The 27,030-nt window shown below is 46.5% G+C and overlaps 1 protein-coding gene, 1 non-coding gene and 1 pseudogene across 4 annotated transcripts; 2 read left to right on the top strand and 1 right to left on the bottom strand.

Annotated features, from left to right (window-relative positions):
- Window positions 1-9,196: 9,196 nt before the first annotated feature.
- Window positions 9,197-25,492, bottom strand: Abcd4 (ATP binding cassette subfamily D member 4). 3 transcript variants are annotated; one of them, XM_027931646.2, is made up of 19 exons: window positions 25,368-25,492; window positions 24,482-24,600; window positions 24,204-24,331; window positions 22,910-23,049; window positions 21,756-21,872; window positions 21,281-21,406; window positions 20,508-20,558; window positions 18,927-19,021; window positions 18,531-18,652; window positions 18,333-18,424; window positions 18,074-18,163; window positions 16,240-16,448; window positions 15,981-16,072; window positions 15,285-15,321; window positions 14,865-14,914; window positions 14,319-14,371; window positions 13,951-14,027; window positions 13,285-13,400; window positions 9,197-13,119 (listed from the first exon to the last, which is right to left on the bottom strand). In XM_027931646.2, exons 1-19 carry the CDS (start codon window positions 25,403-25,405, stop codon window positions 13,051-13,053), a joined length of 1,821 nt encoding a protein of 606 aa, XP_027787447.1. In that variant the 5' UTR covers window positions 25,406-25,492; the 3' UTR covers window positions 9,197-13,050. The 3 variants fall into 3 exon arrangements, with proteins under 3 accessions (XP_027787447.1, XP_071463775.1, XP_027787448.1); XM_071607674.1 differs by lacking the exon at window positions 21,281-21,406; XM_027931647.3 differs by lacking the exons at window positions 24,204-24,331; window positions 24,482-24,600.
- LOC114089715 (disks large-associated protein 5 pseudogene) lies at window positions 10,286-12,609 on the top strand (annotated as a pseudogene).
- Trnav-aac (transfer RNA valine (anticodon AAC)) lies at window positions 20,926-20,999 on the top strand. Its single transcript has one exon. It is a non-coding gene; the product is annotated as a tRNA-Val (tRNA).
- Window positions 25,493-27,030: the final 1,538 nt, after the last annotated feature.

Below are 27,030 nucleotides of genomic sequence, written 5' to 3'. Positions count from 1 at the left end.
AGATGTTTTTAAAAAACTATTTTAATTATGATTTTGCTAATTCTCTTTGTAGCTCAGACTTTTTTTTTTTTTTTTGGTGGTGGTGCTAGGATTGAACCCAGTTCTCAAGTATACTAAGCAAGTGCTATACCACTGAGCACACCTCCAACCCACCCCTCTTTTTTTTCTTTTGTATGAGGGATTGAACCCAGGAATACTTGATCATTGAGTGTCATCCCTAGCCATATATATATATATATATATATATATATATATATTTATTTATTTTTTTAACAATTTTATTTATTTATTTATTTTGGTGCTGGAGATTGAACCCAGGGGTGCTTAACCACTGAGCCACATCCCCAGCACCCCCACACCTTTTTTTAGTTGTAGATGCACATGATAACTTTATTGATTTATTTTAATGCAGTCTGAGGCTTGAACCCAGTGCTTCACATGTGCTAGACAAGTGCTTCACCACTGAGCCACAACCCCAGCCCCTCCAGCTCTTTTAAATATTTTATTTAGAGACAGGGTCTTGCTAAGTTGCTTAGGGCCTCACTAAGTTGCTGAGGCTGGGCTTAAACTTGCAATCCTCCTGCCTCAGCCTCCTGAGCTATGAGCTGCTAAGATTATAGGTGTGCCCTGCTCCTGTGCCCTTCTAGGTATTGAATTTTGTCAAATATTTTCCTTTATCAATTGAGATGATCATGTGCTTTACCCCCACTTCATTCTACTAATGTAGTATATTACATGATTGATTGGTTTTCATGTTAAGTTCCTCTTGCATTCCTGGGATAATCCCACTTTGTTATAACATATAATCCTTTTTATATATTGCCGCATTTTTATTTGTTAAAGAACTCCATATTCATAAGGGATATTGGTTTATATTTTCTTGTAATAAGTGCCTTTGTATGGCTTTGGTATCAGGGTAATAATGCTCACCACACAGAACATGTTAGGAAGTTTTCTCTCCTATTTTTGAAAAAATATTTGGAGAATACCCAGGCACTGTGGTGCATGCCTGTAATCCTAGCACTCAGGATGACTGCAAGTTTGAGGCCAACCTCAGCAATTTAGCCAGGCCCTAAGAATAGCAAGACCCTGTCTCAAAATAGAAAATAAAAGAACTAGGGAAGTGGCTTAGTGGTAAAGCACTGCTGGGTTTATTGCTTAGTACCAAAAAGGAAAAGAAAAAAAAAAAAAAACAGGAGATTTTGAGAAGGATTGGGATTAAATATTCTTTAAATGTTTGGTAGCATTTAACAATAAAACCACTTCATCCTAGGGATATTGCTCAAGAGGTTTTTGATTATAGATTCAATCTTTTGTTAAAGGTGTATTCAGATTTTCTGTTTCTTCTTGGATTAGTCTTAGTAGTTTGTGTGCTTCTAGGAATTTATCTATTCATCTGGGTAACCCTATTTGTTGGTGTAGTTATTCATACTAATTTCTTTTTTGTAGCAGGAATTGAACCCAGGGATGCTTAACCACTGAGCCACATCCCAGCCCTTTTTAAAATTTTTATTTTCAGACAGGGTCTCACTGAGTTGCTTAGGGCCTCCCTAAGTTGCTGAGGCTGGCTTTGAACTTGCACTCCTCCTGCCTCAGCCTCCCAAGCCTCTGGGATTACAGGCATGTGCCACTGTACCCAGCCATCGTATTTTCTTTTAATTATTTTTATTTCAATAGAGTCAGTCTCCAAACTTGAATGCTATATTAAAATCCTGTTTCCAATACAGCCTGAGAGTTGAGGTTTATTCTTTCATTTCCCATGTTAATGTAAATGAGATACATATTCTCTCATTTCTAATTCATATCAGAAATCTTGACAAGCCACCGACTTATTTCATGCAGAGGAAACGAGAAGGGCCAGTGTCCCTCCCCCTGGTTACTGAAGGAAACACTAGAGTCCACCTTTGACAGAGCAGATGTTCATTTCAGTATCATTAACTCAGTTAAGAAGCTGAGACAGTCCATCAGAATTCCTGGAATTTAGAGGCCGAAGGCACTTTCACAGAGCATAGAAACAAATTTTGACATCTTTAAAAAGAACATGTACAAGGACTATTTCCTGACCCAGGACAGTGACTACCTTTCTTCAGCTTTGGACAGGGAGGGAATATTTTAATATTTTCTGCCTTTCTTTCTCTCTCTTTTTTCTCCCCAGTCCTGGGGATTGAACCCAGGGTGGGGCTGTACATTGAGCCACATTCCCAGTCCATTTTTCTTATGTTTTAGTTTGAGACAGGGACTTGCTAAGTTGCTGAGGCTGGCCTTGGACTTGTGATTCTCCTGCTTCAGCCTCCCAAATTCCTGTGCTTACAGGTATGAGCCACCGTGCCTAGCTTGTTGAGGTTTCTTTTGACCACCATTTAGGAATCCATTAGAATGTACACAGTGGTGCAGTACTGTAATCCCAGAGACTCTGGAGGCTAAGGCAGGAGAATTGAAAGTTTGAGGCTAGCCTCTGCAATTTAGTGAAACCCTGTCTCAAAAAAAAAAAAAAAGAAAAAAAGAAAAGACCAAAAAAAGGACCAAAACAGGGAGGGATGGGGGTGTACCTCAGTGGAATGGCACCCCTGGATTAAATCCCTAGTACCATACAAAAATAGATAAGAAATGAAATACTGTCATATGAATCCTTGCAGGGCGTTATTGTTTTGTTTTTGTGGTGCTGGGAATTGAACTCAGGGTCTCATACCTGCTAGTCACATGCTCTACCATTGAGCTACCCCTCTATCCTGGTGTTTGGTGTTTATATCTTCATTGGCCCTTTCCACATACAATCTGCTGGTTGAGGTATCAGGAGCTGGTGGGCAGAAGCAGGAAGACGCGGGGCTCAGTACCCCGCCTGTATGATTGGTAGGCTGTAAGTGAAGAGTCCCCCAGCTGGTGCCTTGGGTGCTCTGTACCAGGTTGAGCTGTCTCATGACTCTGGAATCTCTGTCCTTTCTGAGCTCCACCACAAAATGACTGGATGAGGGACAGGGGAGAAACCACTGGGCACTGGTTTTGGGTCTCAGACCTGGTTTGAATCTTACCACTGAATGACCTTAAGCACAGAACTCTCCTTTCAGGGCCTGTTTCCCATGAAATATGTAGAAATATCTAAAGTGGGATGAAACCAAGGAGGCATGGGACAAGCTCTGAGGCAGCACTGGCTTGGTCCACTCCAGAAAGCAGAGGGCTGATAGCCCTGGGGAAAGGGATGGGCCAGGAGGTTGGGCGAGGTGAGAAGCTGTAGTATTTTAAACTTTAAATTTTAAATTGGCGGTGAGCAGCCAATTCGCAATTGTGAAGCCCATCATGCTGCTTGGTAGGAGATGTAGGGGCTGAGAGAAGCAGCAGGGACCAGGAGAAGGTCACTGTAGTTGTTCAGACCAGCTTGGTGGAGGTGGGAGGGAGAAAAGGGGTGTGCTTTAGATGTCTTTTGGAGTCAGAACACACAGAACTTAGTGCTGGCTGGGATGGGGAGAAGGGACTTCAGCTCCTGGAGTTCAGCCATTTCAATCTGGCTATAAAGAAAAGGAAGGCTCTTCCTCACAAGGTTCCTGGGGAATGTAGCCCTCATCTTCTTCAAGCTTTGTGTGAGCCATAAACCTCTTTCCCAAGCCCAGGGTTGGGCTTACCTTTCTCTTCCTTCACCCCTGTTGTTGGGTAAAGTTCTTTTCCCTGCCTTGAACTTAGACTTTACCAGGGAAATCTTCCTAGAAGATCAAAACCTACTTATAGATGGCGAATCCAGTGGCCCAGAGGTCTGGGAGGCCCAAGGTTCCCCAGCCCGTGTCCCCTGCCTGATGCCCAGGGACAAGGCCATTCAAGTCCTATCCCACCTCCCAGGTGGTCTCCATAGCCTCCAACAAGGATCCTAGGCCCACTCTGCTGACTTGTTCTTTTCCTGGGATGGATTGTCCAACAACTTTGTGCCTCTAGAGGGCGCCCTCTTCTCTAGGGTTTAGCTCAGCATCCAGATATGGATTTTTTTTTTTTTTTTTTTATTGTTGGTTGTTCAAAACATTACATAGTTCTTGATATATCATCTTTCACACTTTGCTTCAAGTGGGTTATGAACTCCCATTTTTAGCCCATATACAGATTGCAGAATCACATCAATTACACATCCATTGATTTACATATTGCCATACTAGTGACTGTCATGTTCTGCTACCTTTCCTATCCTCTACTATCCCCCCTCCCCTCCCCTCCCCACCCCTCTTCTCTCTCTACCCCCTCTACTGAAGATATGGATGTTAACATATCCCAATATGCAGATATGGCATCACCCAGGAGCTCTTGGCATTGACAGGATGCTTCTAGAAAAGCAGTATTTACTGAGGGCAATTGGCATTGTCCCTCTATAGTTTCCTGGGACAAAGACCAGCGCTGTCCTCTATAATGCAGAACATGGTATACAACTACCTGTGGTCTGAGCCAGGAATAGAGGTTGGGTGTTACCTGTCAGTTCTCACCACCATCAAAATACTGAGATGGCTGAGTCTCCATAGGGTTCCTTATCCTTTGCCCAAGGCAAGCATCTCCTTCCCTCCTTCCTTTGCCCACAGCCTTTCCCACATCACTTCCTCCCCCAGTGGCAAATTCTCTGTCCCAGGTCACCAACTCGCTGTCCTCAGTAGAACTCACAGGCTTGATTTAGGGGTATTGTTTTACAAGGACTCAAAGACCCCTGCATATCAGCTACAGCCCAAGCTCTGCAGCCTTCCTCTCTGCTGGGTCTGCAGTGAGGAGGAGATGAGAAAAGGCGTGGAAAGTGTTGGATGTGGGAGGAACGGCAGCTGTTGATAATTTCTGTGTCTGTAGGTGTTGCATTCATGGATTTTTTTAAAAAGAAATTTAGTTGAAGAGGGACATAAAGTCTTTATTTATTTTTTATGTGGTGCTGAGAATTGAACCCAATGCCTCACATGTGCTAGGCAAGCGCTCTACCACTGAGCCCCAGCCCCAGCCTGCATTCGTGCATCTTTGATCACAAGCTAATATCCCTTCACCCACCCTGATCCTTCCTGACATAGTTTATCCTGGAATCTAAGTTGTCTTCTCCAACACCCAACCCCTTGGGAAAGGAGAGAAAGGAGTACCCCAGGGGTTAAGGTGGATAAAAGGGACACACAGCACAGGGAGAGGGAAGATATGCAGGGAGTTAAAATAAGTTAACAAGGGATTTTTAAATGTTCTGCTTTGCAGTAGGCTAGATAATGCCCCCAAATCTCATGAACCCTTGGCAAAATTCTGTTAATGGTCTTCTGTGGTTTTGTATGGGAACTGGCATTTGGGGGGATTCTGAAGGCAACTGGAGATTCTACAGTATCACAGCAGATGTTCAATTTTGTAAATGTCTTGCACTTGAAGTTCACTTGAAGCACCCTCCTGTTTTATGTTTTTCAGATCTGCAATGTGCCACACAGGGCAAGGAAGTTCCAGGAGAGGTAGCCCCGGCCCATCTTGCTCCCCACTGTAGTAGGCCTGGAATTTAGAATGGCACTCCACATGTGGCTGGTGTTCAGAGATATCTGATGAAGAAATACAGAAACACCACCATTTTCAGTAGCTGAACTACATAGTCCATAGATGGCTACCCCACAGTCACTAATATTCCCAAGTGATGGGCATACACTGCCTCCCGATGCTTCCTTTCTTTGGTCTTTTGTTCCTTGATCTCTTTGTGGCTTTTCTCCCTTTCCTGACTCCCTTCTGGCCTTCTTTGAGATGGGATTCCAGCAGGTGGACAGGGGTGGATGGATGGAAGACCTATCAGTAGAGTAAACCCAATAGCACCTGGTTGGGGGTTGGATAAGGGGCAGAAAGGGTATGTTAAGGACCACTTGAGTTTTGACTTGTGTAACTAGACAGTAGTGTGGCTCACTTTCACAGGATACTCTAGAAAAAGCTTTTGGGAAAGACCATGCATACAGTTTTTGACATGTGTTTCAGTCTGTTTTCTGCTACTGTAACAAAATAACGCAGACTGGGTAAATTATAAACAAGGAAAGTTGATTTGGCTCATGATCTGGAGGCTGGGAAGCCTAAGATTGAGGATCTGTATCTGTGAGAGTCTTCCTGTGGTCTTAACACAGCAGAAGACGTCACATTACAAGGAGAGAAAGGGTGAGGGGAGAGTCAGAGAGGAAAAGGGGGCCAAACTTCCCATATCAGCCTTAATCCACCAGGAGGGCAACACCCTCAGGACCTAGTCACCTCTTTGAGGTCCCACTCCTCAAGTCTTATAATAGCAATTAAATTTCAACATGAGTTTTGGAGAAGGCCTCTTCAAACCACATAGCATTCAGTGTGACAGGCCTTTACTATACACAAATAGATATGGTAAGCAGACAGTGGCTGAAGGTGACAAAAACACTGCTTTCCTGCCCTCCCCTACAATCCAGGGCCCTTTAGCAGAGTGCCAGAGGGGGACAGCACTCTACCTGAGTCTATGTAGGTTCTTGGGAGCCAAATGGGCAATTACTGGTCAATAAGCTTGTGCAATTACTTCCTGGTTGATGCACACTGCATTTAAAAACAAAACATACTTGTCCTGTCATATAGTATGGAGGGCCTGGCCTTCATATGGGTTTCTACCAATTCCTGACACCTCTTAATGCCTCTGTCTCTGAGGTGAGTGATAGACAGGGAGTCCAAGAAGCCAGTAAGGACAAGTGGTCCCTAAAGGTTAGCGGTAACGTGCAGAAATTAAGCCAGAGGGAGTCCTCCCATGCCCAGACCCCACAGCTACACAGACACATGCCCAAGGGGTGAAGTCAGGGCAATCTGGGGAAGCAGGTGTTCCCTTAACCCAAGGAGGAAGTTTCCCATTAGAGCTGTAGGAGGAAAGGCAGGGCCAGTGCTGGAGGCATCTGAACAGAGGCTCAAGACCAACTTGGAGGCTGGAGTGTTACCACGTGCTTAGCACATGTAAGTCTCTGGGTTCAATCCACACCATCTAAAAAAAAGATAGGTAGAACCTCTTGGAAGGCTATGTCCAGAAGATTCAAGAATGCGAAGAAGGCCCCTTTAACCTTGAGAGTGTGGCTGAAGGGTTACCATGGGCCTTTCTAGTGTCATAATCCTGCAATTCCTCAGCAGCTCTCAGGGGGGAGCTCCAGAAGAACAGGCCTGAGGCCGGGCCCACCCCATGGGCTAGGCTGCACTGGTCTGGGGCACATTTCCTCATGTAAGAATCTTCCACTTTCACATCTCAGATCATTTTATAGGGTAGTAATAAGGCATTAAATAACCGCAAATCTTAAGAGTGACTAAAGTTATTTACCTTATAATTCCCATTCTACCTAATTTCATTAAGTGGAAAAAAATCTCAGATGGGTGCTACTATACCTAACTCTTCTCAAACACTTTTTAAACTCCGCTCTTCCCCCCCCCCCCCAAAGACAGCAAGCTTCAGGCTCAGTTTTAGTAGGTAAAGTGTGTAGCTGCAATTTAAAAACACTGGTTTTCATTGTTCATATAGTTATTGTCTATTTACATCAAATGTAAAATTTCTTTTTAAAAAATTCACTTAGCCAGGCATGGTGGCATGTGCCTGTAATCCCAGTGACTGGGGAGGCCCAGACAGGAGGATTGCAAGTTCCAGACAAGCCTCAACAATTTAGCAAGGCCCTAAGCAATTTAGCAAAATAAAAAATAAAAAGGGCCAGGGATGTAAAACGTAACTCAGTGGTAAAGTGCCTCTGGGTTCAATCCCTGGTACCAAAAAAAAAAAAAAAGTGAGTTAATCATTCTTTTTTTTTTTTTTTTTTTTTGGTGGTCCAGGCTAGCCTTGAACTCCTGGACTCATGCAATCCTCCTCACAAGTAGCTAGCTGGAACTGAAAGGCCAAGTTTCCTCATCGGAGATTAAAATGCACACACACAGATAGCAGTGACAAAGATGAAGCACTTTACTGCAAGCTGGTGCTAGTTTATATAGAAAGTGAGAGTCAGTTATCTTAAACCAGGAAACTCCCGGGGCCAATCATAGTAAAGGTCAGATCATCACCTACGGTGCATGCACGTCCACCCTGCATAAGATTCATGGGGGGCACGAGCTGTCCACGATCACGATCACGGAAGACGGGAGGACCGATTAGAAGGTTTTCAAAACAACTTGTTATCCGCCCACTGGCAACTTGCCCGCCGCCATGTTGCATTGGGGGCTCCTTATCTGAAAGGCCCGGGGAGTTCTAGCTGCCCACTGGCAATTTGCCTGCCGCCATGTTTGAAAGGCCCGGGGAGTTCTCAGGGAGACTCCCAACAGGAACTATAGGTACAGACTATACTGAGAGTATTTTAAAATATTAGGAAAAGTTGGCCACAGTGGTACATGCCTGTAATTCCACCAATTCAGGAGGCTGAGGAAGGAGGATTCCAAGTTTGAGGTTAGTTAGCAACTTACCGAAGCCCTAAGCAATTTAGCAATATCCTATCTCAAAATAAAAAATTAAAAAGGGCTGGGGATGTATTTCAGTGGTAAAGCACCCCTGGGTTCAATCCCCAGTACCAAAATAAATGGATAAATACTTAAAAATACATTAGGAAATGCTGGACAGAGTGGTACACATCATAATCACGATTACTTGGGAGGCTAAGACAAGAGGATAACAAGGGTTTTTTTGTTTTGTTTTGTTTTTTTTCTGCTTTTTGTACTAGAGATTGGGGTTCTTTATCATTTTCTTTATCATTGAGTTACATCCCCAGAACTTTTTATTATTTATTTTGAGGCAGAGTCTTGCTAAGTTACTAAGGCTGGCCTCAACTTGAGATCTTCCCTCTACAGCACCTTGAGTTGCGGGGATTACAGAGATGTACTACCACGACTGGCTGAGGATTGCAAGTTTGAGGCCAGCCTGAACCATTTAGTGAGATCCTGTCTCAAAATAAAAAATAAAGAGAGCCAGGTATTTAATTCAGTAGTAGAGTACCCCTGGGTTCCACCCCAAATACAGAAAAACAAAAACAAAAAACCCTATTTTAGCTGGTAAGGAGAAGGACATTTATTTTCATCTGGGTTAGGATAGCAAAGACAGAGGCTGAGGGTGTGGCTCAGTGGTGGAGAGCGGGCCTCGAATGTGCGAGGGCCTGGGCTCCATCCCCAGCACCTACAGGCAGAAAGGCCCTAGAGATTAGTGGTTCCTGGACTTTACTACACTGCACTGGCCCACGGAGGTGTAGTAGGGACAAACGAGGCAAGGCACCGAAGATAGCAGGAAACAGTTTTATTTGGCTGCAGCCAGGTTTAGAGGGTACAGCCTTTGCTGTAGTCAATCAATCCCCTGAGCCCCAAGTTCAGGTAGTTTTAGAGTTCTATACCCAGTGTGTAAGGGGAGGGGCTCAGAAGTTCACAGTCTGCAGAAGTTCATATAAAAGCAGCTTTTTCTTTCACTGTTCTGGGCAAGTTAACTCTTCAAGGACAACACCTAAGAAGGGGAGAGCTTCTTCTCCTCTTTTTTTCTTTCCCCTGCCAGCTGTTACCCTGGAGCCCATTTGTAACTTAAAAATGTAAACATCTCTGTGAAGCCCAGTTCAAGGCCAGAGGCCTTGTTTGCACATTTCTTCAAAGTACTATACCAGATACATTTGTGAAAAAGTAGTAAGGGGGTGCCCAGCACCTGGAGTGCTGGTATCTTCCTGGCCAGTGGCAAGTAAACAGGGTGACACGAAAATAGGAAGTTTATCCACATTGGACTCTTTTGCACAGACTCTTTTGCTGACAGTCCCAAAATCAGCCATGGCGAAGAGGACTTTTCTGTGGAGAAAGGGGGTGCCCACTTCAGAGGGAGGAAGTGAGAAGTGGAAAACCATGAGCAGCAGGTGCCAGGGCAGAGGGGAGAGCTCCCTCCTTCTAAGCTCTGAGGTTAGACAGTCAATAAAGAAGATCATTTTATAATAGAGAGGAGAGTAAGAGCAAAAGCTGCAAAAACATTTATTAATGTTTATTTTTTCCTTTAAAAAAGATAAAAAGTCCGTTAATTAAAGTTAGAAATCTATCATTACAAAATTTAGTCAGGTGCACACCCTGACCCTTCATTTCTTACAGCGTGCCCTTTTAAACCTTTCTTCAGAGATGCAGCTTTTGGAGTTACTCCTTTGGAAGTGACCGAGGTTGTCCAGACCCGGAGGACTCTTGTACTTTTAGTTTGGTTGACGTTTCCCACTAGAGAGTGCCTCAGGATGTCTTCATCCGTTTTGCCAGTCACCACAGAAAGGATTTAAGTACTGAAACGATGTAAACCAAGAGTTCACCAACCTGACCAAACTTGAGGAGTCTAGGATTTAAGTACTGAACTAAATATGCTCATAGGAAATCTCCGTCTCAGAAAGAAAACAGACCTAAGGAATCCCAGCAAAATAGAAACTTTGGCTTGAAAGATGTCAATATTCCAACCTCGGAAGGTAGATGTCTTGTTGAATTAGATGAGACATTGCAAGAGCTTGTTTCAGAAAAGGCCAGTACCAAGCCAAAGTCAATGAAACTCCCCTAAGTGAAGAACTGAAAACAAATGCTTCAAAAATAAAAGAAGAAAAGCAACTTCAAAAATTAAAAGAACAGAGAAAAACTAAATGAGGAATATTTAAAATGGGTCTTTGTAGATCTGAGGCATCTTGCTTTCTTTTATCAAACCAGAATGCTATGAAAACTGAGCCAAAAAAGACTACTCCATCTTCTTCATGGATTACAAGATCAAAGGCCAAACTAAGATTGAGAATGGCATTGATGTTTGAGCAATCCAACCTGGTCAAAGACAGATTTCAGAAAAGAAAGTATTAGACGAAGAGAAAACAGTTGTGCAGCCTATTGTGCCCACATCAGTGAGAATGACCTGATCTGCTACTAATGATAATGAACCTGAAAGAAAGGTACCAAATAAAGGAAGCCCTGTGGAAAAGATAGAAACAGAACCTGATAAGGTTGTTTCTTTCAAACTTGATAATGAAGAAAATACTTTCGATTCACAAACCAGTGCAACAAATGGAATGGATCCAGATGGAACCTTATCAAAAATGTAACTTACCTAAGATAAATCCTGCAAAAACCAAAGGGAAGAATTCCTTTGCACCTAATGAGTTTATGTTTCATCCACTAGATGGTTTGAAGACCTATCAAGTAACAGTCATGACTCCCACAAGTGCCAATGCTTTCTTGACACCCAGTTATACCTGGAATCCTTTAAAACCAGAAGACTCAAGAAGCAACAAAAAGAAATCTTGACCCAAAAATGTAAAACTTACTCAACCAAGACTGTACAGCAAGATTCAAATAAATTACAGTGTCCTTTGGGTTCTCTTAACAGTTTTGAATCAAGAACATAGCTTAAATCAAATTGAAACTACTACTAAAAATTCAAATGGCCTTTCAATAAAAGATGTCCCATCATTTGAATTAAATGAAGATCTGATGTCTCCGCCAACATATGATGTCCATATTTCAGAAACTGAGAAACTGACTTCACACTGCCTTGAGTGGGACAGAAAGCTTGAATCGGACATTCCAGATGATGCTGAAGATGTTCTTTGCACAGCAGTTGGTCAAACAAGACTCCTTATTAAGGAAAGAGTCAAACAGTGTGAAGGACTGGAGAATGACTGTGAACATAAACAAGGTGAAATGGAGACTACCTAGGCAGAGCTGGATGCATTTGGGGATATGGTTAGTTTTCAGATGGAAGATGTAAACCAACAGTTCACCAATCTGACCAAGCTTGAGGAATCTAGATGGCAAAACAACAGCACAAATAAAAAAGTGTTTTGGAAAAAAATCATCTCAAGCATGGCAAGTAAACCAAAATAAGATGATGGTGGAAGGACTGCAGCCGGAAATCCCCTCGCTGCCATAAATAATGCAATGAGGCAAAATTAAGCAGGAAGAACACTCTGAGGCAAGCCCAATAACATCAAAGGAACTTGTCAAAATAGTGTTGATGCTGGGTTTTTCAGAGTTGAGAGTCCTGTTAAATCTTCCTCAGAACTTTCTTCTGAACGTCTTTCTCAAAGACACGGAACCCCTAAGTCCACTGGATGCCATACCTGAGAGCAAGGCTGACGAAGATCTGCTAGGACAAATGACACCACCAGTGAATCCTGATCCTGGGAGCACCAAAAGTGAACGTGTTGATAAGAAAATTTTGTTTTCAAATATTTCTGAAAGCAGGAATAGCATAGTGGAAGATGCTCAGTGTCCTGGATTACAAGGTTTAATTGAAATAAACCATGATGAATACAGAACTAACAAAAAGGAAGAAATTTCAGATATTGCAGAAAGAATGGAACTAAATTCTTCAATTACCTCACAAGATGTTTTGATGAGAAGCCCTGAAAAAAATATACCATCACAAAATAACATCTCACAACAAGAAGAAACTAAGTCTTCTTCAATAGTACTACTTGATAATAAAGTGTCATTACTGAATGCCACCTTCTTGATTCGGCCTAAACTTCAGTAATCAAGTGGAGAGGAGAGAGACATCAAGAACATGCCAGACACATCTCCTTTGGAGATAATCTGATTACCTTTTCACCTCTAAGGCCCTCAGTGAAGAACAACCAGAAGAGTTTTGAATTTGAAAATAAATCCAAACATTTTCTTTATATTATCAGTGCTGTGAAATATTCTTAGACAATTGGAAGTTCACTTCTATTCAGTCCACTTATATATTGTCATATAATGTTTTAATATTCAGTGTTCTTCTAAGTGAATTTTGGATATACTATTTCTCAGGGGAAGTGAGGATATTTTGTCTATTAACCACACAGAATGAAAGGTATGTTTTTGTCTTGTCAAAAAAACAAAAAACAAAAACCTTTCTTGAGCAAAGATGAAGTCATCTGTAAGTAGTCAGCATTTCCAGAGTACAGAGGCCCTGGCTGAGGCCACAGAAGCAGCCGTAAGTGGACCTCAGTGTTCCTTGCAGGGCCACCCTGGGCTGGGTCCACTGCTGCAAGAGCTCCTGCGTAAGACATGGGAGGTGAACCTGGGGCTCCTTCTTGCCCGCCTGGTCTTCCTGGCTTCCTGGAGGATGCTGGGCTCTCCTGCTGGTGGCCATCCACATCCCTGGCTTCACTCCTCTTTGGCTCTAGTCAGTTCCCATTTTCCTTCTCCACAGAGTTTCAGAACCCAGGAGTGAAACTAGGAGAAACCACCACACAGCAATCAGACTGCTCAGCCACACAAAAGAAAGCAATCTATTCCCTCTGCCACCTTGACTCTCCAAGGTGAGGAGCCCCTGGCCTTAGCCAGGCCTAGCTTCTGGGTTTTTCCTTCCCCTCAGTCTACCCTCGTGAACACTGGTACCTTCTCAAGGCTGGACCGATGTCCCACGCTGATAAATGTCATCCCCAGCTGCTGGCCAATTCGGTAGAGGTCACTCTCCACCTCCTCTGTCAGGGCACTAGTGGCTTCATCAAGCACTGAAGGCACATAGGACAGGACAGGACTTCGATCCTCTGCCTCCTCTAACCCACACTCACCCCCAGCTGGGCCCCAGGGGAGGCTGAAAGCTGGTCTGGCTTACAGGAACCCCACCTCGAGGAGAAGATGAGCCAAGAGAGCCGTGGGCTACATCTGAGAACAGAATCTTTCTTTCTTGTAGTAAGCACAGTGTTCCCTAAGACTGCCTAATCCAGGGATGCCCAGTTCCCTAAGGTTGTATCTTTGGAAAAGTCCACACCTGCCACAGGCACAGCTGTGGGGATGCCCACTCATTTGGTGGCAGAGCCAGAGAAGCTATATCACAATCCCTCTCATGGCCAATTTTTGAGATTCAACTGCTGCTAAAGCAGGAAGCTTAAAAGCAGGTATTGTAGCATCCCCAGGGCTGCCCTGAGGTGCCAGCTACTGCTCCTCTTGTGCAAGGGACAGAGAGATGCCCAGCCATGCCCAGGTGTGCTGGGTGTACGTGAACACAAGCTGCTACCCTTGTGGGCACATAAGTCCCTGGGACAGCAGGGCAGGCCTCACCTGCATACTTTGGCTGCAGGTAGAAGAGCCGGGCAAAGGAGAGCCTTTGCATCTCCCCTGGGGACAGGACATCATACCTAGAAAAGAGAACAAGTGATAATGCTCAAGGAAGGAAGCGACAGCTTGTTTTTGCCATGAATGGGTCTGGGCAAGAAGAGGTTCTCTGTGCAGAGGTTGGCCCCAGACAGAGGTGCCACAGCCCTGCTGCCCATACCAGAGGCCCAAACTCTGTTCTCAAGGCACAGCTTGTGCCTGATGGACCAAACATCTAGTCTTTGGGGTCAGGGGCTATCCCATCCCTTGGCAGTGCCCCCAGGAACTCACTGTCTTTATGAGGGATCTGGCCAAGTGCCCCACTCCATTCTTACCAGTTCCAATCCACCTGCTGGTCTAGACCCTCTGTTCTTGCCACCAAGCTGGACTGTAAGAGACCCAGAGGGCATAAAGTCCATGAAAGGGCCCATCCGTGCTCCTGTCAGTCTTAGTCACCACCACATTAACACTTCTGCACACCACAGTACTGTATGGATGCTATCAACTACATTGTTTAGACTTGCTGGAGCATGGTGATGATAAAAAGCAGACAGACTTGGTCAGTTTTATTGTTTTAAAATTCTTTTTTTTAAATTTTTTTTTAATATTTATTTTTTAGTTCTCGGCGGACACAACATCTTTGTTTGTATGTGGTGCTGAGGATCGAACCCGGGCCGCACGCATGCCAGGCAAGCGCGCTACCGCTTGAGCCACATCCCCAGCCCATGTTTTAAAATTCTTTACAACCCTCTATGGCCTATACCTGATCAATGGCTCCCACTGCCAATTTGTACTCCCACTCTCTACCCCAGTCATCAGCCAGAGACTTATGGTCAGTGCTCCCAAGGAGGCTCAGGTCTTCAGGCCCCTGCCCCACTTACCAGGCCTGCCAATTCCAAGAACCTCACAATCCTCTCATCGTCAGTGGAGCCTGCAAAACAGAGAAGGCTTCCTTAACATGTCAGCTCCTCTGGCTGGCCAGAATAGCTAGGGCACATCATGGGGTGGGGGGTACCCCAGAATGCTGGGCTGAGGCACAGCATTATCACCCTTGATAAGGAAAGGGCCAGCTGAAACAATGACTTCCCTTCCTCCAATGGGTACCCCTCCTCAGGGCAGAGAAGAGAATGTAAGATGAGGGCAAAGTACAGACCCTCAAACAGTAAACAGGGGGAGGAGGGGACCCAACCTGAAACCAGCAGCCTGGCTGAAGCCTCTTCCAATGGGGGCAAGTGAAGTCACAGTCAGGCAGAGCAGGGGCAATTGAGATGGAAGTCATGACCTTAGTAGGTCCAGCTCACCTGAGTCTGGGTAGATTTCCTTCAGGGGATATATCACCTGAAAATAAAACCACACTGGCCTAGGAGGAGGGCTAATGAGACAGAGGTGCACACAACCCCCTCCCTCAGAAACCCCCAGGAACCACCCAGGAAGGCCAAGCTCCGCTCCACCTAAGCAGAGTTGGGACACTCTGGCCAGAGAGTCCTGTGGGAGACAGGGCACAGAGAGTGGGGTAGGGCCACTGCAACCTTCAAAAGTGATTGGGAGAGGGAGTGGGCAAGAGTCTGAGTCTCCTGAGGGCTCAATAAACATGTTAACTGGCCAGCGCCCTCGAAGATCTCCCTGTACCCAGGAGTTGTTTTGAGTACATAGAGTGAATCCACAGATGCTGAGTAGAACATTCTTAGAACCCAGGTTCTGGGCTTGCCACTTTTGTGTGTGTGTTGGGGAGGGTAGTACTAGGGATGTACCACTGAGCTACATCCCCAACCCATTTTAATTTTTTGAGACAGGGTCTTGGTAAGTTGGCAAGACTGGCCAGGAACTTGTAATCCTCCTGCCTCAGCCTCTGGAGTCACTGGGATTATAAGCATGGCCACTTTCCTACCCCACCTTCTGTCCAGTAACTCCCTAGGGCCTGAGATCTGTTGCCCTGCTAGAGGTCCCAGCTAAGCAGGTGGGGTGAGGAGAGAGAGCAGGCCTCTGATCAGGCTGACCTGCTCCCGAAGGGTCCCATCAGTGAAGAACGGCTTTTGTGGCAGGAACAGCACCCCATGGGGCCCAAAGTCGGTCAGCATCTGCACGGAGCCTGAAGAGCCCACAGAAGCCTCCATTTTGAGATCTCACAGAGAAGGTAACTGCCTCTCCTCTCTGACTCTCCCCCTCTTTCCTCAGCGAAGAAGGCTGGAGCCCACCACACTGCCCCCTCCCCCAGGGCCAAGGAGGGGTCAGAGGCAGGGAGGGCTGGGCTCTCACCCCGTGTGCTCGCCCAGAGGCCGCCCAGAACCCGCAGCAAGGAGGTCTTGCCCGTGCCCGTATTGCCCGTGATGAGCAGGCTCTGCCCCTCGCAGATCTTCAGGTTCAGGTCCTTGACCAGGGGTACGTCAGAGGAGGGGGCAGAGATGGAGACCCGCTCAAGCAGAAAAGCTGTGTCTGCTGGCTCCGTGGCTGGCCGTCCCGAGGCTCTGGGGTACAGAAGAGATGGGTGGGAGGGTAGGCAGCGTGAGTACTGCGTGGGAGGCGCTGCTTCTCCAGAGACAGCCTTCTGCATTTGGAGTTTTATGTTAACATCTCAACTCCCTGGACCTCAGAACATAACCTCTTATGGAGACAGGCTATTCACAGAGGTGATGGTGGAAGGCTGTTGGGGTGGACTCTAGGGGCAGGACAAGAGAAAAGGCCACATGAGGACAAGCAAGAAGGTGACTGTCTGCAAGCCAAGAGCAGCCAAAAGAGAAACCATCCCTGCTAACACCTTGATCTTGTACTTCCTGGAACTGTGAGAAAATTAATTTCTGATGTTGAAGTCAGTCTCAGTCTGTGGTATCGTGTCATGGCAGCCTGAGTCCATTAATACAGGAGTGGATGCTGGGGGCACCTACTCAGAGACCCACTGAGCAAAGCCCCAGATGTGACTCATGTTAATCAGTCTCAATGCACATGAATCATAGATATTCTTCTCAATTGGAAGGCAAAGAAACCAGGTCAGGTGGCTGAGAAGCTTGTTCAGAGTTGCAGAGCTGACTCTGGCTAATTCTAATGTTGGTGGATTTTCATGGTGTCATGGTGTGATCAGAAAACTGATAGTAACATGGGAGTAGTTAATACTCTGGAACAGAACTCTGGTTAAGCTCTGGAATTCCTAGCTCTTCGTGGATGCTTGTCTTCCCCACAGAACAGCAACCCATTTCCTACAGTTCCTGTGTCATCTCTCCAGCCTCCAGGCCCACAGTGACATGAAGCTCTGTGTGTGTGTGTGTGTGTGTGTGTGTGTGTATGTTTGTGTGCCCCAGGAATTAAACTTGAGGGCACCTGACCACTGTACTACACCCCCTGACCTTTTTATTTTTTTATTTTGAGACACTAAGTTGCCCTGGCTTCAAATCTGCAATCTTCCTGCCTCAGCCTCCTGAGCTGGGATTAAAGGCATGAGCTACCATGCACCCAGCCTAAATAGGTCAACTGTTAAGACATTCATTCTTAAGAAGTGAGAGCTGAACACGGGACCTGTAATTCAGATTGTTACATTTTTGAAAGCTCACCATGTGGCCAGAGTCCAAGCACTTTCTAAGTACTATAAACTCTAATCCTCACAACCAGGCAGGAGGAAGATTCCATAACTTCCCTATTTAGAGATGAAGAAACTGAGGCCCAGAATAGTTAAGTAATCTGCCCAAGAAAAGTAGAGATGAAGCAGATCCTGAAGGCAGGGCAAGGTAAGAAACATTCCTAATTTCCAAAGATAGGAGAATGAAGACATCTCTGGATCTGCATGAAGCACAGGGAACAAAGAAGACACACCCTGCAGAAAAGGGCAGGCTGGAGCTTAGCAGGAAGAAGAGGAGGGAGATGATACCATTCAGGTTTTTGTTTTTTTGTTAAGGGGCCCAGGCAGGTGTGAGCACTTTGCTTCCATGAGCTGGGGGATGATGTAAACCCACACACTGGGTGCCAAACCGTGTGACAGCAATCACAATGTGCTTGGCACCAGATGGAGGTTGCTTCCACTCACCTCACGACTCTGCTGCTACTCAGCTGGGAGGAGTAGGGCACCAGGGTGAACCCAAGCTGGGGATTCACGAGTACTCACTTGTCCAAGTCCCACTCAGTCTCATCCAGGACCTCACAGTCCTGCAACTTCAGGGCCATCTCCATCAGAGCCTCCTGAAGCTCCCCGATCCTGAGCAAGAAGCGAGAACCTGAGGCAGGGTCTGAGGTGCCAGGTAAGGTTGACACTGACTCACACCCTCTAGTATATGGGGAGATTTTTTGTTCCCTTTCCCACTTAGTTGCTTCTTGCAACAGCACACACTCAGTTCAGAGTCCAGTGGAGTGGAACGCAGCCTCACCTGTGTGTGTAACCAGCCACGTCTGACAGCGTGGTGGAGAGGTCGATGAGTCGGGTGAAGCAGTTGATGAGGTACATGCACACAAAGGCATTCTGGACAGGATGGAGAGCAGTCAGTGCCGGCCTCAACTCCCAGACCCTGGGCACAGACCAGAGGATGGGGTGTGCAGCATGAGGAGTCACCAGGAGGGATTCTTACCTTGCTGACCAGGGTGCTCAGCTCTGTAGGGCTCAGGTCTCCATAGACCCCACTGAAAATGGGGATTGCGATGACAACATAACTCAGGATGCTGCCCAGATAGTCAAAGGTGTTGATACCAACTACAGGAGACAGAAAGTGGGAGACCCATGAACTACTCAAGTGCTTTGAAGGGGATACAATCCTTGGGATGGGGAGCAGGAAGTCAAGCAGGACCACAATTCCCCTGGATCCTCATTCTCCTGAGGACACCCACGGCAGAGGCAGTGGCTCCCCTGAGTTAATTCCTTCATCAGAACACGTTTCTCAGGACAGGTAAACAAGCACGGAGGTATGGGAAGGGAAGTGGACCATTCCCACTGTATGGTTCCCGCCTCCAGGGAACCCTCTGCTTACTGTACAGCCAGAGCTCCTTGGACATCAGCTCCCTCTGGGTCTGAAGGAGTCTCTGCAGCCTGCGGTCTGTCCTCATGTGCTCCACATGCCCAGCTCTGATGAGAAAGGCTGGGATGTCCACAGGGCCTGCAGGGGCACCCCACCCCTCATCACGGCCTCCTTTAGAGACCAAGCCCATCCAAACAATCTTAGCTTCAGACCCTTTCTGTCACTAGCAACCATTCATTGCTTGTTCTGCCTCATGATATTGTTTGTGGAAAGAACACACACTCTAGACTTGGCCAGACCTGATTCAAATCCTGGCTCTAGCCAGTTTTTAGGCAGGTGACAGTGGCAGGTTATGTAAGCCTCTAGGACCTTATTTTTTCTCATCTGTCAAATGGAGCTAATAATACCTACATAATAGGTTAGGCTGAGAATTACGTTTCTGGATATAAAGTACCAGACATGAGGGGCCCTCAACAAAAGCCACTGTTATTAATCAAATAATAAATTGCAGCAGTCACTACTCGCCAGGCTCTGTGCTAGTCAGCCAGTGCAATGAAGAAGTGGACAAACAGTTCTTGACTTCCAGAGGTCCCAGTTCAGAGATCATGTGGACATACTGCATTGTTTCTGGAGTATGGAGTGTGAGCATGTCTGTCCTTAGGGCTATGGCAACAAACAGACCTGCCCACTGAGGAAGCCTGGGAAAGTGCCTTGGAGCTTACTTGGGGCTTCAAGGATAAGTAGAAATTCTCCAGGCAGAAAAGATGGAGAAGAGGGGGGCACTTCAGATTTTGCATAGAGAGGCCACAGAGGAACAATACCTCCAAGAACTGTTTTCCCCAAAGCTAAGAAGAAACTGCAGAATCTGAAAGCAAACTCGCCACCCATCCAACTCTCCCCACCCCACCACTCAACTCTGGCTCAGAATCCTAATACTCTGGGTGTTCCCAAGTAGTGGTAGATGCAAAATACAGCAGAATTTGACAGAAGAACAAAGGACACAGGCCATTAGATCCACCCCAAGTATAGCTAATCCAAAGATAAGCAACTTTTTAACATAAACCTCTGGGCCCTGGACTATCAGTCCAAACACTGATAGTGGCCTTACACAAGGTAGAGCTCAGGGATTGCCCTGGTCCTGGAGGGAAGGGACATTTCACAACACTGCCATCAGGAGACCACATATTCTGGTGGTGTTTGTGGGGAGTAGGTCTCCCGAGAAGTCCCATGCTACAGAGAAAAAGAAACAGTCTTGGATGTCAGGTGCTAGGGAAAAAAGCTAATTCACAACAAGAAAACAGAGGTAGAGACATCAGACATCAGCAAGACGGCGACACATCCCTTCATTTTATTCTGTGGCCATTTCAGGTCCCACGTTAGGCACTAAGACTAAAAACTAGCTACTATAAGGAGACTCCAGCTTTAGAAGCAAATCCTAGGACCTAAGGGCAAGGCAGAGAAGGGCAGTGAGAGGGTCTCAGGCAAATGTGACAGTGTTCAGTATGAGCTCTGTGGGTGGGAGAATTATCAATTTCAACTTTTCTTCTTTCTTTCTCTGCAAAGTGGAAGGGGAACTCTCTCTACCAGACTCACCTGTAGAAAGCAGCAGGCTCAGCGTTCACCCGAATCTGCATGTGCTTGAACCTAGGCAGACCAAAAGGAGATGTGTACTAACAATGGCGAACTCTGGATAGAGAGGAAACCCCTCCCTAAGAGCTCTGGCTGCCTCAACCAACCCTTCCCTGGTCTGTCTTAGGGGTGGGAAATCCCAAGGCCTGTTGGGGTAGCAAGAGCCATGCAAAGACAGGGCCACCCTCAGCTTTCTACAGAGAGGACAGGACAGGTGCATTCCTGTTCACAATCCCTCCTCTCCACAGGCCCAGCCAGGAGGCCAAGAAAATCATAGAGTAAGGGCTGGATCAATTAGATGACAGCCCCAACAGACCTGAGTCATGTTGGTTAGACCAGAAGCACATGAGAAGACCCAGGGAGAATAAGGACTTTGGCGGGCTGGGGATATAGCTCAGTTGGTAGAGTGCTTGCCTAACATGCACGAGGCCCTGGGTTCAATCCCCAGTACCACAAAAAAAAAAAAAAGGAGGCAAGCAAGGAATTTGGCAATGGACAACCAGACACTGTTCTCAATGCTTCTCATGTATAATCTCCTTATTTCTCAGTAGGCAAACATACATCCCATTCTAATCTGTAGAGATAAGAAAACTAAACATTTGAGATGTTGAAAGCATTCACCTGAGATCACACAGCTAGTAACTAGCACAGCTGGGATCTGAACTTCAGCAGTCTTACCCCAGACCCTATCCCTTAACCATCATGCCCAGCCCAGAAACCTCAAGCAAAAGACACACCTAAAATCCCCTTCTAGCTTCTCCTGCTGCACCAGCTTGGCCACAATGGGCCCCATCAAAGTTTTGTTCACCATGGTTCCCAGGATGAAATATCCGAAGATGCTCACAGGCCCAAGCCACCCTGTGCTGAAAGTAGAGTGAGAGGGTGAGGGAGGGTGTGGGGCACCTCACGGCCCCACAGGCCTCAGCCTTGCTCCTTGCCCCTTCCTGGATAGTCCCTGTCCAGTCTCAACAGCTCTGTGGACCCTCTCCTCTTATGTGGGGACATCTGATACCTGGTGTGAGCTGTCAGAGTTTCAGGATCACTGTGACACTGAAATATCACATGGGGTCAAAGAGAACAGAGGCCAGGGCACAACCGCTAGGAAGACTTCTTTGGGTCAGGTGGGGGGCAGGGAAGGCAAGACGTCTTGGACTCTGATCTGACCTCTGAGAGACAGACTCTGGGGAAACTCTGGGGGAGAAGGGGCTGTACCTCTGGAAGCACTGGTAAGTATAGTAGATGAGTGTGAACGGGGAGATGATCAGCTTGCTGACCATGCTGCTGAGCTGCCGGCAGAATCGCTCCACATCCTGGCTGATGCGCTGGTCCCTGCAGCCAATCACATCAGCTGGGTTCAGGGGCCAAGAAAGCAGGGCACTCTCATTTCTCCTGACTTTGCCTTTCAGTGCCCTCAGCAACGACCCCAGGGAAACAAACATCCAGACAAGGCTGGTTTCCTAGAGGGAACTAAACCCTTAGAACCTCTGTACACGGTTCTAGGCAGCTGCTTCTTATGGTGCCTCAGTTTACTCCCCAGAGAAGTAGAAATGAAAGGCCCAGCATGCAGGAGCCTCAGCTAGCTCTGTGCACAGCCAAAGGAAAACTTGAGAGTAGAAGAGCTACCTTTCCAGACAATTAGGAAGGTCCCTTTATCTCATCCTCCCTAGTCTCTCTGCAGTTCTGAGCCTGCCCCAGTACAAAGGTCTGCCTAGGACAGCCTCTCCAGGGTGGAGTCATCAGGAAGGGGCTAAGTAAGCAGCAAAGGCAGCACCTTCACTGTGAAGCGCAGCTTCAGCTGAGGAAGGGCCTCCCAGGTAGCCAAGTGCTTGCGGGGCAGGGTGGTGGCGTGAGAGGGGAGTGATAAGAAGAAACCCCATAGATCTCACTGCACTACCAAGGCTACCCTGACTTCTATTCCCAATGAGAGATGTGACCCTGGGCAAGTCACTTGCAATTCCTGGGACTCAGTTTCCTCACCTATAAAAAAAGAATAGAAGCTGAGAGGTGACAGAATGAGAAACTAAATACTACATCAGACCCAGACAGCAATAACTTTTTGGGTTTTTTGTTATTTTGCTGCTAAAAATTCAAAACCTGTTTTTTGTTTGTTTGTTTTTTTTAAGCAAGGATGTTTTCTTCACTTGCCTTATTTAGAAGCCCAGGTTATTAAATGAACAAAAGGGAGCTGCTCATGAACTCTTTTTGGCTCCCTATTCTCAGCCCTGCAGCCTCTCCGGGAGTTCTCTGCAGAGCACCCTTCCTTACAGCTCTGGGAAGCAACATTGCCTGCTGAAGATGACCTCCATGAGGCCTGCAGCCAGATGAATGGGCATGCAAAGGGAACAAGGACCAAGGGGGAAGCCTACGGGTTATCGATGTCATCCCGCAGCACGTTGAGGGTGTAGTATACGCGGGCCCGGAAGTAGAGGCGGTGTAGGTGCTCAGTGAGGTCCTTCCTCCAGCTCACATACAGCAGGTTGCAGGTGAACTGGTCAAAGCTCTTCAGCTGTGCAGTGGGGGAGACAGGAAGAAGGCATGCAAGACTCAGTTCAAAGCTCAGGGCTGGCAGGAGCCTTTGCTAACTAGGCCCAGCCCATTCTGATCACTCAGCACTTTCTTCGTGTAAAGCTTCAAATCATGGGACTCACCCTTCCCTTCACTCATGTGTTTATTCCTTTACCGAATCTTGAAGGACTTACCAAAAGCAAGACCCTCAAGCCTCTTTCTACAATTTACTATCTTACACTGAAAGCATAACAGTTTCTGGAGCTTGGGAACCATATCATCATTTATGCTTTTACTCCTCTGTCCCCAAAGTGTGGAAGAGGGTTCTGGGTGGCCAGTGCTTTTCTAAATGAAGATCCATCAAAAGTGGCCACAGCATGATGAGAGGGGGGGTCCCTATAAAACAGCTGGTGCAGCTTGAGAGAACATTAAGTTGAGTCCTGGCAGATACCTGACTCATCATCTGCCATGTGCAAAGCACTTCTGCTGTGCTAAGCACTAGGGAAAGAGGAATGAGCTCACAGCCATCCGGGGAGCAGACAATGATAAGTATGTGACAGCAGAGGTCAACTCAAGGAATTAGTTAAGTACAGGAAAAGGGCTGCATTTGATGGAGGAAACATGAAGGAGAAACTTGAGGAGGATTCAAAAGAGGGGACAATGGAGGTATCTTGAAAAAAATGAGCAGGCCATAGTCAAGTGAATGAGAGAGATGGGGGAAGAAGGCCATTCTGTAAGAAAGCAGCAGGTGCTAAAACTGGAGCTGTGACATATGCCAGGATGAATCACAGCCTCAGCAGCCAGAGGAGCAGCAGCAGCTCTAGCTATTGATCCTGGTTTTAAAGTGCTCTGGCTCCCTGAAGCAAGAGTTCTGAGAACTTAAGGGACAATGACTATTTCCACTAAATGGTGAATTCATCCAGAACCTTGCAGCGTAGCCTTGGAGTTTGAAACACCTGAGACAATAGTTCCAAAGAAAGCAACAGTAAGATCAATGCCCTGCAAAGAGTTCTAACTTTCAGGGAAACCTTCAGTTCTAACCTCCAGTTGCCAGAAAAAGGAGGAAACACATTGCACATTGATTCCTGTTTCCTGGAGTTGAAGTCCCACTAGGCAATCCACTCACACTAGCCTGGGTGAAAGGAAAACCCTTACTGTGGAGTTGAGAACGATGAGCACGAGAGCCAGAAATGTCAGCGCCTTAAACCCATCCAAGTCTTTGTTTCCCAGGACCCCAAAGTACTGACTGGGGATCAAGCCGACCTGGTAGATTACCAGTTGTTCTGCAGGGAGGAAGAGGAGTCAGAAATTAGTGATGAGGGAAAAGGAGGGAGGCTTCTTGAATCCTTGCTTCTTAAACACCCCAGAGAGAAGGAAAGGGACCCAAAACCAGGGCTCTACCCACCTCTTCAAAGTCCAAGTTACTCACTCACCCATTAGGGCCACAAACAAAAGAGTCAGGAACATCAAGACATTCTGTGACGACCAAGAAGGAAACAAAACCTTCTGTATCCTTAGGAACCGATGGAGAAAGTGCAGATCTAACTTGGGCCTGAAGAAAAGTCAGGAAGCAGAGAGAAGACCAGAAATTTGTAAGCCTTAGAAAGCAGTTATGAAAGCCAGGCCCACACACCTGTAATCCCTGTGGTTTGGGAGGCGGAGGCAATAGGATCAGAAGTTCCAGGTCAGCCTCAGCAACTTAGAGACCCTCAGTAACTTAGCAAGGTTGTGTCTCAAAAAATAAAAAGGGCTTGGGATGTGCTCAATCCTCAGAACCAACACAAACAAACAAAGGAGAGGAATAAAGCAGTTATGGAGATAATTACACACTGTTGTGTAGAAAATCCAGGCTATAAAGAAAAAAGTGATGGAATTAACTTTATTAGGACGAATATTTTTGTTCAGTGGAGTACCATAGATCTTAGTTAAAAGAATTAGATTAGAAATTTGCAGATGGATTAAAGAGAAATTAAAATTTAAAGCGGTGCCAAGAACTGAGAAAGATCATCCACTCAAATCTGTGCACTTGTGGCTCCCACGCATGCAGTCAGTTTCGAGGGACAGGATACCACAACCAGGGTGCAGCGGGTGGCAAAATGACCCCTGAGGACCGCAACAAAGGGCAGCAGCCGATGCAAGGCAGCCTAGGATCCGGGCGGAAGGTGGGCGTCCTTTCAAGAGTTGCTCTTTACGCTCAGACGTCACTGGAGCCGGCTGGGGGCTCCAGGAGGACACGGCGCAGAGGCAGGAGCTGCTTCTCCACAGTCCTGGGAAGAGGCCCCGCGCTCACCGAGCCCTCCTCGCCAGCACTCTGCTCACCTGGCACCAGCTCTGGGCGCTGGCCCCCGGACCGCCATGGCCCGGGATCCGACAGACAGGGAACTCGGCACCCCAAGTTGAGCCCTGGGCAGAGTCCGCGGAGCTCGCGGCCAGTCTCGGGGAGGGGCGGGGCCCCAGCGACCACAGAGAGGGTGGTGGATAGAGAGGAAGGCGCCGTGCGACTCGGTCGCTCCCGGAAGTGGCCGACTTCTCTGAAAGTACCAACGAGTGCCCAGCGTCCATTTGGCTGGCCCATTAGCTAGAGCGTCCCCTTCTGGATCTGGGAGATTTCCCCTTTGACAGGAGGTCGCAGGGGATGTAATTATTTTATGACAACTATTTAGATTCTGACTAGATTTTTTTAAAATTTTTTTTTAGTTGTAGTTGGACACATTGCCTTTATTTTATTTATTTTTATGTGGTGCTGAGGATCGAACCTAGCACCTCGCATGTTCTAGGCGAGTGCTCTACCACTAAGCCACAACCCCAGACCCCCATAGTAGATGTTTCATACGTTCTCCCAGGGAAGCCGGCGAGATCATTTAAAAAAAAACAAAACATGAATCAGAGCCGGGCCCACGCCTGTAATCCCAGCGACTCGGGAGGCTGAGGCAGGAGGATCTTAAGTTCCAGGCCAGCCTGGGCAATTTAGGGAGACCCTCAGCAACTTAGCAAGGCCCAGTATCAAAATACAAAATAAAGGGGCTGGGGATGTAGCTCAGTTGGTAGAGTGCTTGCCTTGCATGCACAAGGCCCTGTATTCGATCCCCAGCACCAAAAAAAAAAAAAAAAAAAAAAAAAAAAATTAAAAGGGCGAGGCATGTAACTTAGTGGTAAAGCAAGCCCGGGGTTCAATCCTCAATGACAATACATAATTAATTAATTAATAGAATAAAAACAGGAATCAGGGGACTGGGGATATAACTCAATGGTGAAGCACTTGCCTAAATGCATAAAGCTCTGGGTTTTACCCCTAGCACCAAAGGGGGGAAAAAAGTTCTGATTTGGTGTTTAGTGGCTTTACTGTCCCAGGCCCCCTTGACACTGTGTATTTAAACTTAGGAAGTGTTGGGGCCCAAACATGACATTGTGCTTTGACATACTGAGTAGTTGGAACTAAAGGAGATTGAAAGGCTTCAGAAGCAAGTTCTTACTTCTTGTCCTCTAGCCTCTCTTTCTTCCTTGAAGCAAATCACAGAAACCAGAATTCCTCTTTACCAAGACAGGTCATAGAAACTGGAACCTCTCTCCCCCAAAGCTAGGCATTAAACCTATAAATATTAATTGAAACTTCCTCCACCTTTCTCTGTAGGAGCCAGTCATGAAGAAATTCTCTGATCAAAGACCTTTGTTCCAGGTGGGTCCTGCCCTGTAAACTGGAGAAGGAATGCTGTGCCTAGAGGCCAGGAAGAAAATGAACACGACATCCCAAACTTTGAAAAACACACAGGCATGGTTTCTGCTTATGCTTTTCTTGTACTAGGATGATACTTCCTTTTCCAGCTGATAGACTCTTAGACTACTTCCTCATTCTCATACATAAAGAGAGGATAAAAAAGGGGGGAGAAAGAAAGTGATTTTGAAATTACTGTTAAGTTTTAGATGATGCAGTAGTTTCATCTCCAGGACTTGTAGCTGTGTCTGCCTGAGAGCGCAGGGTTAA

This window comes from Marmota flaviventris, chromosome 2 (genome assembly GCF_047511675.1).
Source record: "Marmota flaviventris isolate mMarFla1 chromosome 2, mMarFla1.hap1, whole genome shotgun sequence".
Taxonomy (NCBI): Eukaryota; Metazoa; Chordata; class Mammalia; order Rodentia; family Sciuridae; genus Marmota; species Marmota flaviventris.
The sequence above is the reverse complement of the archived record's forward strand: the minus strand, read 5'-3'. Positions and strand labels throughout refer to the sequence as shown.

Coding starts and splice junctions, on each gene's coding strand:
- Abcd4 (XM_027931646.2), bottom strand. CDS start 25,405: ATGGCGGTCCGGGGGCCAGCGCCCAGAGCTGGTGCCAG. Junction 21,873..22,909: donor CGGGATGACATCGATAACCC/GTAGGCTTCCCC, acceptor GATTGGCTGCAG/GGACCAGCGCATCAGCCAGG. Junction 18,164..18,332: donor GTGGCTGGTTACACACACAG/GTGAGGCTGCGT, acceptor CTTCTTGCTCAG/GATCGGGGAGCTTCAGGAGG.